The sequence below is a fragment of the Ictalurus punctatus genome, chromosome 24 (assembly GCF_001660625.3).
Source record: "Ictalurus punctatus breed USDA103 chromosome 24, Coco_2.0, whole genome shotgun sequence".
Classification (NCBI taxonomy): Eukaryota; Metazoa; Chordata; class Actinopteri; order Siluriformes; family Ictaluridae; genus Ictalurus; species Ictalurus punctatus.
The window spans coordinates 4520970-4533763 of NC_030439.2; the positions used below are offsets into that span (position 1 = coordinate 4520970).

The 12794-nt window shown below is 45.7% G+C and overlaps 1 protein-coding gene across 6 annotated transcripts in view; it reads right to left on the reverse strand.

The window, feature by feature from the left end:
- trps1 (trichorhinophalangeal syndrome I) overlaps nucleotides 1–12794 on the reverse strand; it is a 108730-nt gene that overhangs the window by 58515 nt on the left and 37421 nt on the right. For all 6 annotated transcript variants that reach the window (XM_047150673.2, XM_017454823.3, XM_047150672.2 and 3 more), the window contains one exon: nucleotides 3048–3648. In XM_047150673.2, coding sequence (XP_047006629.1) covers nucleotides 3048–3648 — 601 coding nt within the window. The remainder of the gene's footprint in view (nucleotides 1–3047; nucleotides 3649–12794) is intronic.

Consider the following 12794-nt stretch of genomic DNA (forward strand, 5'->3'; position numbering starts at 1 on the left):
CGTTTGGTCCTCTAAACCAGAAGACGCATGATGGTTCTGGTTACTCATTGTGCCCTAGCCAGGGCTGATATCCAGGATGAACTTGTGAGTTTGTGAGAAATTATTTTCGAAAAGCCCATGAATAAATGGAGAACAAATGTTCAGTGTGGAAAGTTAGATCTTGAGGGTGTCTGCCTGGAAAAATTCAAAAGCCCCAACCAATGCTTCATGCCATCTTATTTTTTTTTCATTACACCAGTCTTTATGCAAAGTTCCAGACGTTATTCCAAATCTCTTTCGACCGCCACCATTTTCCTTTGAATGCAGACACAGCCAAGCCTCATCATAGTCTCTCTTATCTGCTTGCTCGTTACAATCTAATCCCTGGATGAGTTCAACACGGACGTTCTCGTCTCACGCCTGCGATGCTTCTCCGAGTCCTGGCTCCAGAACCAGGTTCTTCCGGTTTCTTCGATGCAGGGCCCCTCCCTGCTTTTATAAAGTGTAATGGTGACTCACGCGCTAAGTCATGGTAACTTAAAAAATATTGTGATGGATCTTAAAGCTCTTCTGAGTCCCGTTAAGCCCATGCTGGCACAAAAAAAAGAATTTCAAAAATCTGATTCAACGTTTCCTGAAAGCTGGAGCGGAGCCTCCACCCGTACTCCAATGTTTCATACTTCTCACTGACACGCCTCAGCTAATGACTTAACCACAGAGAGCACCACACCCAAGCCTCGCTCTTCCGGAAGCATCTGGGCAGACATGCAGCAGTAGGGCAACTCAAAGTCACAGAGCTGACTAATTATGGGGAGTTCGTTTTTTTTTTTCTCTCTCTTCATTTCCTTGTTTATATGTTTACCAATTTGTACACAGGTAAAGCACAGTTTAACCACAGACACCTCTGCAAACGAGAGTTCACTGGAACTGTTCACATGAAGCACCACAATCTGCGTTTTACTCACCAGACTCGCTCTGAATTAAATTCACCACTTAACAGTGCAGGGCAGTGTCATACTTAATTATACCCAGGCATTCAGAGTATCCATCTTAAGCCAGGAAACTCTCAGCCTATTCTCTAGTGCTTATTTACCGTAAGAATATTATTAAGCAACTCCTGCGATTAAGTAACTACAATGGAAAGCTATGCAGTTACAAGAGTGAGGAATGTCAGCAGGTCTAAGGATTTTAAGGGGGGGGGATCAACAGATATGCTATAGCCTGGGTTATAACATGGCCATAGACAACATATATAATGAGACTAAACAAAAAAATTTAGCTTGAGGTGCTAATTATTATTTGAGCATTGGAAAATAAATGGGTATCCTACTTAATTTATTTGCCTTTAAGGTAGACAGAACACTAAAAAGATCGCTCAAGAAGTACACTATAAAGTGACCGAGCTTCCCTTTCGGGGCTGGTTTGCCCGCCCGCCTTTTCTCGACAAATTGCCCTTCGTTTTGAGCCGAGCCATGTTATCGGCGGACGATGGATTCTAAAGTGGAGAAAGTGGGAAGCCGAACAGCGGCGCCGTTACTAAAGGCTCTGTATTAGAGAGTCTGATTAAAGCACGGGGAAGCGCTGGGGCTGGACAGGGGAAGCGATGGGTGTTCTTCTCTTGGCGGAAGGCGATTTAAGAGGAACAGGAGGGTCATGCAGTTAGTCATGCACACCACGTGTTTTTCAGTCGAGAATGAGACCGAGGGTCAGTTGCACAGAAGGCTTTGTGCAACCCGTCTTCACTAACCACTGCTTTAAGTAGTGTAGTGTGTGTCTACCGTCACCTCGGGGCTCATCTTCAACAGGTAGCGGGCTCCGCATACAACCCTGCTACAGTACACTGTTTCCGTTAAAGAACACACAGCAGCAGAAGTATTTATAGAACGCACCGGACCTGACTTCACGGGGCCGTAATCAGTGTGATGGAGAAACAATATCGCCCCGTTCGTACGGCCGCCGCTAAGTCTGCAGAACAACACGTGCACGTATAACACACTGGCTGACAGATATATTTACCATCTACCACACAGATATATTTATTTACCGTGGTTTTATTCACATGTACCCTAGCTCCGCCAGACATCTAACAAACATCGTAGTGCAACCTCTGCGCTAATTGGGCAGCTGTTGCCATGTTTTGTTGTCTTGGTGTTCTAGGTATCCTGTTTAATTAAAAGTGAGTTGTACGTGAAGGTGTAGTCAGTCGTGGGCTACCTGGAAAATGAAATCCCAGTAAAATAGGTCGTGGCAATTACGTTGTGACTCATGCAGGCAACCTTAGATGAAACTGTCTCCAGCATGGTGAGAGTATAGAAATCCAAGCAGTAATAATTATAATAATAATAATAATAATTGCTTAGATTTATATAGCGCTTTTCTAGGCACTCATAGCGCTTTACATCGCATGGGGAGGATACAACGGCGCATGGCTGGCGACAGGAAGCCGATGATCAAAAGACGACATGTTTCCTTGTTGGTGAGTGAGTGCGTCGTGTGCGATCTAGTTTGTAACGAGGGCGAGCAGTCCACAAATCAAATGCACCATGCCTAAGCAGCTCGCCGTGTTCTTTGGCAAGGGCCGGGATGTATGCTGATGTTTGCGTCTGTTCTTGTGTTTGTGCAGTGTCTTTACTGGCATGTTTACTGCACTCTTCGTACCTCTTTCAATTACGAGAACCCTATGCCCTAGGCAACTGGGAGCAGCAAAGAGCCTGCGCAAACGACTGACCTCGTTGAAAACCAAGCAGGAACAAACTCACGCACACGGTAAGAGAAAGAGAGGGAGATAGAAAGATAGAATATCTAAGCTTGATAAACAGAATAATAACCAACTCAAGGTGAGCGCTGGAGAGAAATGACTGATTGCCGTCGTTATGGGCCGCGTCCCGTAATCCTACCGGAACAGCCAGGCATCGTGTACACGAGAACATGCACACCACATTGTCAGTGGGGTTAAACCAATCAAATGTTTGGAGAAAATGGACAATCATACAATTACTCAGGGAAAGAATTTGGATCAAAAGGAGGAGATAAACAGATGGACAGATGGAGAGTGTAGAGGACCTCACCCGCAGGAGTGATTGTGACTCTTCCTTGGCACTCTTGCCCTCTGTTGAGCTGGGGTACTGCTGTCCTGGCTTCTCCGCTGCTGTGCCTGCTGGCGTCCCCTGCAGGTAGCCCTTAGCATCTGCACTGAGGCTGAACACCAGGCCTGGCGAGTCTCTGAGTACAGCCGCACCTTTCTGCTGCTGCTCCTGCGGGACTGAGGTGGAGCTTAGCAACCCTAGCGTAACGTGAGGGAACGGTGCGGGGCTTCCTCGCAGCACCTCTCCCACTCGCTCCTTGGGCACCCAGAGCATGCCCTGGATTTGCTGCTCTGACCCTCCTCGGGCCTCAGGCCAGGACTTCTCCTTCTCTTTCTCATCGGGGGCTTCAGTCTTGACAGCCTCAGCCGGTCTGGCCTCCGGAGGCACCAGGCTGTAGAGCTTCAGATCGCTTTTACTCTCCTCTTTAATGCGGAGAGTGGAGGGGGCGGAGCAGCCATTGGCAGGGGCGGAGCCCGGCTCGCCTGAGTCCTGGCAATGGACCGAATTGAAGTGGTCCAGCAGGGACGTGGTGTCGGCTGCCGTGAAGCTGCAGTGGCGGCACCGACAGCAGCCGTGAACCCTCCTGTACACGAGACAGAAAAAGAGAAAGGGAAAGGTAGTGAGATGCATAAAAAGTATGTATACACACTAATACAATTCCAAATACAGGTCTTCATTTAATGTTCGCATCAAACATCAGAATGGGATGAGTTTCTGTGAATCTGTGCCCACTATAGCCTCAGATTCCTGTTCTTGGCTGACAAGCGTGGAAGCTGATGTGCTCTTCTACTTGTAGCCCATCTGTTGTGCATGTTGAGATGCTTTTCTGCTCGCCACAGACGTAACGCGTGATTATCGGGGTTACCCTAGCCAAACCATGGCGGTCTGAACCATTCTCCTCTGACGTCTCTCATTAACAAATTATTCCACCTGTATAACAGCCGCTCGCTAGTTTGTTTGTTTGTTTGTTTGTTTTGGGCAACATTCTGTGTAAACTCTAGAGACTGTCGTGTGAGAAAACCCCATTAGATCAGCTGTTTCGGCAAATATTCGAACCAGCCTGTCTCCGACATGCCATGCTGTTCACAGCCCCTGAGATCACACGTTTTCCTCAACGGATGTTTGACATGAACATTAACTGACACGTGTGAGCTGTATCTGCATCAGTTTGTGCACTGCACTGTTGCCACACCGGTTGCTGACTGGATCACCGCGTGAATGTGCCGTGTACAGGTGTTCCTAATAAGCTAAATGTATATCCTCAGCCACTTTCCACATATTTCACCATGGGCATGCGCATACACATCATTCGCTCCTACTCCCTGCGAGTCGTTTCCAAAGCAACACATCACTCAACTGAAAACATCTAGACTCCTGCCCCTTTAACCGACGTCTGGGTCACTTTAACGCGCTATGAACGGTCCGCTCGGCCAGCGCGTTCCACCTGCACGATGTTTCGTTGTTCTATTTTCTTTCTAACAAACGGAGCGCCACAGAACAGTGAAAGAGCGCCGCGCTATCAACGGACGTGCAGTAAATAAACAGGCTGAACTTTAAGTAAACGAGCGTGTAATATTAATCCTGTGTTATATTACGCCTTCCTGTCTCCCATCATGCATTACAAGCCAACGCAACCAAATTCTCATCTGAACTCGGCAAACAAGTAAAGAAGAAAATCAAACTTGGCTTAGAAAGCTTCTGTTTATTTTTACAATCACTCATTGCTAAGGTTGGACTTCTGCCACTGATCGATATCTTCATGTTCTGAATCTGAAAGCACAGCAGCACAGCCTGGTATGATTTCAAGCTAAGGTAATGTAAGGGGGGGGGGGGGGGTTTTTTGGGTTTTTTTTTTTTTTTTCTCCAAACCAACAGCCTGGAGTGATGTTATATTTTTTTGAGACGCATCCTTAATGCACTGCTTTCCTTGCTGAAACAAATTTGAGAAATATTAGGTTTCACTTCCTAATAGAGACTGGCCTAGTGGTTACCATTTAACATTTTCAGAGTCTCAGACGGTTTAAAAGGTTTCCAAAAGTCCACTCAATCTCGATTAAGTTACCGATCAATAATATGTCCAGCGTGCGATTAATTAGTTGCCGCATCTTAATAGAACATGTAGATAAGCGTGACGGCAGGAAGCCTGAAGTTCAGGATCGGTGCAGATGTGAAAATCACAAAATGCAGGGTCATGCGTGACAGATTAAACATTAAACGCTTTACGCTGTGATATGAAACCATTATAAGCTTTTACAAAGAGAAGTGTCCCGTCCCCCCCCCCGACAAGTTTCCCACAGCAAACATGTCCCGGATTAAATTGCTTACGTTTAAGGCTTGATCAAAGTTCCGCTTTGCGAAGACAGTGCGTTTTGGTACATGAACCTAAAACATTTCCAAAATGTATCTTTCAAGGAGCGGATAAGATGCAGGGATGAGTTTTAAATACTTAATGCACTTATAGTTGATTTCATCTGGCTAAAAGGATGCAGCACCGATAGAAATACAAAGGCCCCTTGGAAAGCAGGACTCAAGAGCTGCCTGCTATGAGAGAGAAGGAAAGACAGATAAAGAGATGGAGAGTATTGCAATCCGGCTAAAAGCTCCTCAGATAGTCAATATAGGGAGAAGCAGGCCAGGTCTACACTTCTAGTGCTGGCCAGTCAGCATCGGGCCTGAAAGATGCTTCACTCAGACAAGCAGAGAGAGAGAGAGAGAGAGAGAGAGAGAGAGAGAGAGAGAGAGAGAGAGAGAGAGAGAGAAGGGGAGGTGTTCCTAATAATGTAGATGTGACTGATGTGATTGAGCTCGACTGGACGACGACTGAGATCTGTTATTCAGGAATCGGGCTTTTACAGTCAAAGAGAGAGTGAGAAGGGCGGGGATGGAAAGAGAGGGAGCTGAACGGCCCCAGCACGTCATCTCAGCTCAGTATTAAATAAGGGACAGGCAGGAAAACTGCTTTTCATCAGTGCTGCTGCCCACCCTTCCCAGCATGCACGGTGAAAATTGGTTCTGCTCGGACGCTGAGTGGCAGCGGCACATCAGACGCTTCGGCTCCCGGCTCCCTACGCCCAGCAGCAAGGTGCACACAGACGCCGGCTGCACCGCCAATCTCTATTACACTGTTCACGGTGTGAAACACACCCGCTTACATATGCACACACACACACGATAGATGTGATGATATAATGAGATGATATCAACACTGTGATGAGTTACACTACAATAGGCTTTTCTGAGATATGGTAGATATCGTGATATCTTGGATGTTAATAAACATGCGTCCATCCTGCATACCGCTTACCCTACACAGGGGCGCGGGGGAGCCTGGAACCTAGTAAAGGGAACTCGGGGCACGAGGCGGGAGACACCCTGGATGAGGTGCCAACCCATCACACGGCACACTCGCACATACTTCACACACCATGGACAATCTGGACACGCCAATCAGCGTACGATGCATGTCTTCAGACTGGGGGAGGAAACCGGAGTACCCCGAGGAAACCCCCGAAGCACGGGGAGAACACGCGAACGTCACACGCACAGGATTCGAACCCCCAACCCTGAAAGTGTGGTTTTTTACTTAATCTTTAAAACTGGAAAATGTACATAATAATAATAATAATAATAATAATAATAATAATAATAATAATAATAAACTTTACCTATTATAAAACATTCTCTCATTTGTAGTGTTAACTTTTTTTTAAAGCATGGTCACTGGTGAGAATTTTCAGTTTTGATATCAATCCATATAGAAAACAAACAAACAAACAAAAAAAACATTTACAAACAGAAACAAACATTTCTGGGGGGGAGGGGCAGGTTTTGTGTGTAAAAAACGGCAGCTTGTTAGCAAGCCGACACTGTGATATGTATCATGTATCGTCGAAATGTCTTTAAGAATTCTTATAAGAAATTTTTGTCATATCCCCTACCCCTAACACACACACACACACACACACACACTGCCCACGAATGTATACTGTACGTATATTGTATTCTATACAGAACACCTGGACTAGAAACTCATCCATCTGTCAGCGATTATACCACATGTATACATTCACACACAGTCCCTCACTGTAACACACACACAGGGAAAGTAAGGTATTATATTGTTCTTGTATACAATACAACGAAATTTAGCTTGGAAACTCTCAGACAGCAACAACAGCATTCAAACATACAACTCTGGAAGGAATTTAAATGAAGAAGTTCAAAAAAATTAAAAAAGAAGAATTAAGAATAAATAAACAAACGGCGCACAATGCAAAATCCGTGCAAGACTGCACATAAACGTAATGCCTTGATTATTGAAAAGCGTTCTGAGATGGACTGGGGAATTACTGGGACGAACTGGGGGGGCAGGTGTGAGTTTGACGGCGGCTACGGCTTTGTTAAAGATGCTTCGCTTCGGTCTGTTTGTCATGTAAAACACTTTACATGCATGTAAATCAAAGACAACAGACAGATGCTCCCCATATGCGCACGTTGTACATCAGCACGTTGGTTTCCTTTAGTCCGGGTAGCAAAAATGAAAGTTATTCGTCACATGTTTTTTTTTTTCCCCCTAATCTACCCAGCTGTCATCACTTACAGACTCAACGACAATGTTACGGGAAATAAATACATACATACATACATACATAAAGAGTCCGGGTCTATATTCTGCTCACGTTTGCCTGTGGAGTCCTAAAACAGATCGCACACCGGAGCACGTCGCAGGTTTTACACGCAGCCCTTTTCATCACTCTGTGAAATAGATCTGCTTCTGTATTCCTGCGACGTGCACGAAAGCACGGCCTGCTTCCAACATAACTCAGCCTCCTCTCTTAACCCCACTGACAGGAAACACAAATATTTTCCCTGACCCCCAAACTCGGAATTGATCGCTCACTGGGCTGGAGAGAGACAGTGTGTGTGTGTGTGTGTGTGTGTGTGTGTGTGTGTTGGTCAGCTAGCTGATGTGGACCTTGCGGTCAACAGTACTGTTTCGGTCCATACCGATTAAAGACATTAAAAAGGCGCATTAGTTGGGCGGATGACAAAATAAAAAATCTGAAACACCACGCACACAGCCGTTCACTGAATTAAGACTGTGACTCAAAAAGAAAAAAAAACAAGAAGTGAATTGAGAACATGACTCATATTTTACGAAAATAGTCCGTGTCGTTTACGTTTGCTTCATCTTGCTTCTGCTGTTTATTTGCACTGCTCTTTAACACAGTTTTCCAGGCATGAAAATTAGGCTGCAGTGTAATTAGTCCAGACCGGCTGTAATCCATCGCGTTAACTGGGGGGGCGGGGGCGGGGGCGGGGGAGGGGGGTTTACATGCAGTGCAATTCCTAACTTCATATAACAAATGCGATTACAAGCAAGCACACCGCCAGGGTGCGACAGTTTAGACGCTCGTCCCGTGTGAATGCCGTTCACATGTAAAATCACATGTACGCAGTTTAACCCTCGGTGGGGTTTTTGTTTTTTTGTATTTTGTTTTTTTGCCGACTTTTCACACACCCTGTACTTCGCTAAAGGCTTATCGTTAAAATGAGAGGAACTGTGAAATGAATGATGGCCTGCACGTCTATTACATGTATTTATAAATCAGGATGTGGTTTTAACAAGTAGGTGTTACTTAAATTAAATTAGTTTTACTTCAAATTGAACTGTTTTTTTTGTTTGTTTGTTTGTTTTCCAGTTAGAACTAAAGGAAAGCAGTGCTACAAGTTCATATTACATTTGTGGACAAAATGCTATTTATTTTTATTCCCTGCATTAAAGACTGTGTTCTCGTCTAAATAGTGTGAAGCAGAGGTCTTTGTGTGTTTGCGGTAAAAGTGAGGCGACATTTTTCAAGCAAGGACTCATAATCGGCAGATAAATACACACACACACACACACACACACACACACACATTTATCTTCCATCCATTTTGTGTACCACTTATCCTACTCGTGTAGAGCCTGGAGCCTATCCCAAGGAACTCGGGGCACAAGCGGGGGTACACTCTGGACGGGGCGCCCTCCCTCTTATCTCACACACACACTACGGACAATTTGGAAATTTCTAAATGCATGTCTTTGGACTGGGGAAGAAACCCGGAGGAAACCCCTGAGGCGCGGAGAGAACGTGCAAACCCTGCACATGCAGGGCAGAGAGAGATTGAAACCCCCAACCACAGTGGCGCGAGGCAAACATGCTAACCGCTAAACCACCGTGCCCCACTGATATAACGCAGCTAATTAATGCTATGCTGTCAGCCTAACCTTTTGCTCTCTCTTTTTTTTTAAATGTCAGATATTCCTACCCACACTCTTTTAATGTCAGTCACACTGTCTCCTCACAATCTTTCTTCGTCTTGCCTCTTCGATGTTTCCGTCAGCCCTTAAGGTTTCCGAGGGCAGGAGCCGAGGCACAAGTTTGCAGAGTGACTGCACGAACCCAGCCGACGCTCAGCAACCTAACCGTCTAAAGCACCTGGGAAACAGCTGCACCCAGCTGTTTTAAAACACCGCACGTCGGGGGAGGGGGATGTGCACTGAAGCAAGGGTGACGCTAACAACCAATCAACACTATCATTTCTTGGTGCATGCGATCGAAGACACTCCAGGAGAAAGAAAGAAAAAAAAACAAAAAAACACCAAGTGCTGCATCGAAACTCTGATCTAATTGGCAGGGGGATGAAGAAAAAACATGGAAAAGTCTCTGAAGCAATATCCATGCCAATACCGGTACTGAGTGGCAGTAATTAGAGCTTTTGAAAATGAAAACCCCTTTAGCTATGCTCTAGTGCACTCACTGAATACTGCCATTTTACGGGACGGGGGCGGAGTGGGCAGCGTGCGGCCCCGCTGAATCACACCAGTGTGACTTGCCCTGTCCACATGACATCACACAGGCAGGAAATGGAAAGTTGGGCACGGCACGAGTCACCCACCTGCCCGTCTTCCTCAACTGAAAGAGAAAGCACTAGAAGAGGTGACAGGTGACTTCTTTAAAGCTGTGCCATAGCTGCAAAGGCAACAGTTTAGGCTCAAACATGTTTGGAAAAGTACTAGAGGCCAAAAAAAAAAAAAAAAAAAAAAGGTGGGATCAGAGCAATGCGACATCGAGTAAAACTGTAAGCGCTGGCAAACTGCTGTGGAATAAGAGGAATAAATCGTACAGTTACTGGAATATAATCGACTTTGGAGTCGAATCCCACGCGGAAACGCATTAGAATGAGTGCATTCATATAAACCTGGGGACTGGCTTACAGTCCGATAACATCACATCCTGAAGCGCTTTATTCTCACACATTCTCACACCAGGGCAATTTGCCACAGACGGCCATTTTTAATTTATTAATAATCAACACTTTGTGCTTTTTCACCACCTCTTGTTCCGTTTAACTTCCGCGAAACAAGATGGTTCCTGTTGTCGCTTACGTCATAGCGGTCTAGAAACGGGCGCTCCTTCACCGGCCTCTCTTCATTTCTCACTCGATAACAATACGGAGACGATTTTAAAAAGCAGCTCGTCATCTTTCTGACAGAACGCAAAGTGCAAACTTCTCAGTCCTACAGAGTCTCCTTTGGCAAATAATCTTTTACTGTTACAAAAGCGCTGACAGTCGAGACTCCTTTCGTAAATGCAGCCTGAACGTCTCCTGAGAGAAAGCGGAGTAAACCGCGCCGTTTGTTGAATAACCCCGGCGATCATCCGGTTACACAGAGCGTCCTCGATACAAGTCCATGTGAATGAGCCGTAATGAGATAAACATATGGGTTATGTTACGGGTCGGACTACTGTCAGAACCGTGCTCGTGTAGAAGATCAAAACACATCTTCTGGTGCAAAGACTCAACGTGTGATATGAAGAGAATTACACCGGAAAGTAGTTCCGGCTGTTACGTGAATGATAGATTGACACCGAAGTCCTCATGGAATCGAAATGGACGTTTTGTGGCTTATAGTATGGCCATGTTCGCCTCAAGGTTATCTATAAGCTAGCGCGCAACAAAACCATGACAAAATGCGCGTTTATACGATGTACGCGTTCAAAATTTACCGCCTCTCACTACCACGGATACGGGGCGACAGCTTTGATGACATCGTTCTGCACTTCGGCTTCTCGTCAGATTTTCTGTCCAATCGAATGCTCTCTAGAATCCGAAGTGTCCCGCCTTCAACGCTATAAAAATCCATGGTAACGGTCAAGCTCGGGCTGTGAGGTAAGCTAAACGCTAATCGCTATTTAAAAAGGGTGAGGGAACGACGTTTATCACGGTTGTAACACACGCGAGAGGAGGAACCAACTTGCCTGTCGGTTGGTTATAAACTGTAAAAATGTCTGACGCGTCGTCGTAATCGTTGGCGAACTTCGGGGACTTCAGGGAGATAGTCCGTTCGCATCGTGCCGCGTCGCCGCGTCACCCCCCCCACAACCACCGGCGTGGATTATTTTCGCATGAGCGTACGCTCTGTTGTGTGCTGTTCCTTACTTAATCAGCATCTTCTGACCAATCAGATTCGAGAAATGAACGGCCTTGTGCTAACGCATTATAAGCAATAAGATTCGTCCTGGTTTTCCTCTCTGTCCCGACACTTGTGAAGGGAGGAAAAAAACCCCAACGAGACCGCGCTCAGACGGCGTGGGGTGTGAGGTGAGGAGTGGAGAATCTCCAGGGAGGCTGCGCAGGTCTCGTTACTCCTACCTCGCTAGAAGCTCGGAATACAAACAAGACCTTATTCGGCATGCCTCCGCATACCACCGGGAAAAAGACGCTCTACTTAACCCGGCGTCACTCCGCAGCCACCTGAAACAACCAGCCGCAGGCTACGCGCACCGAGGCATGTCATACACACACTCCGAGACACATGTTTGTGTCTGCGTGGGGGCGGGAGGGGCCGGGGTCTGCGCGAGCCGTCACATCCGAGTGAGTAAATAACAAGTGCACCTAAAGGGTCTTCACGGAGACGCTCGCTCCGAAGCGAACCCATCTGCCGCATGACGGTAGAAGACTTGGAAGCTAGTTTTAAAGTCACAGGAAACAATCTCTATTTAATTATACGCACAGAGCTCAGAGCTCGCGCTCAGCACACGGTCCTACAGGAACGGCCTGAGAAATGAGTTTTGGAGAAATTGCAATGAAATACTCTTTCAGTAATGAAGTGCTGTTTCAGTAGCAGGAGTGGGGATTACTCAGAGACTATGTTTTCCTAATAAACAGGCGAGTTAACGTTACTCCAAAATGCCTCACTCGTGTGAATTTCGCATGATCTAACCGTGAGCGCTACGACTCAATTTAGAGCAATGACGTCTTTCAGCTGGGGACAGAACTTATAAACACGCGCTCGGTTCGCTTAAGAGTGGGAAATACGGCGCAAAATATTTTAAAAGCATTTAATCAGAATAAAATCCTACATAATCCTATAATAATAAATATAATGATAATATAATAATAACCGAAAAATATTGTGGGTTTTTTTAATTATATATATATATATATAAACTTATTTAAATAATGCAACCTTTTATAGAAATGCAATGCAAAGTGTTTTCCACCCATCTATTTTCTGCACCGCTTATCCTACAAAGGGTTGCAGGGCCGGATTCACGGAAATCTCCTTACGAAGCAAGTTAAGACAGTTCTTAAGATAATTCAAGACGTTTGTAAGAATTTCCCGATTGTTGAACAATCCTTACGAAGTTCTCAAGTGTTTTCTTAGCGACGTCTTCATTT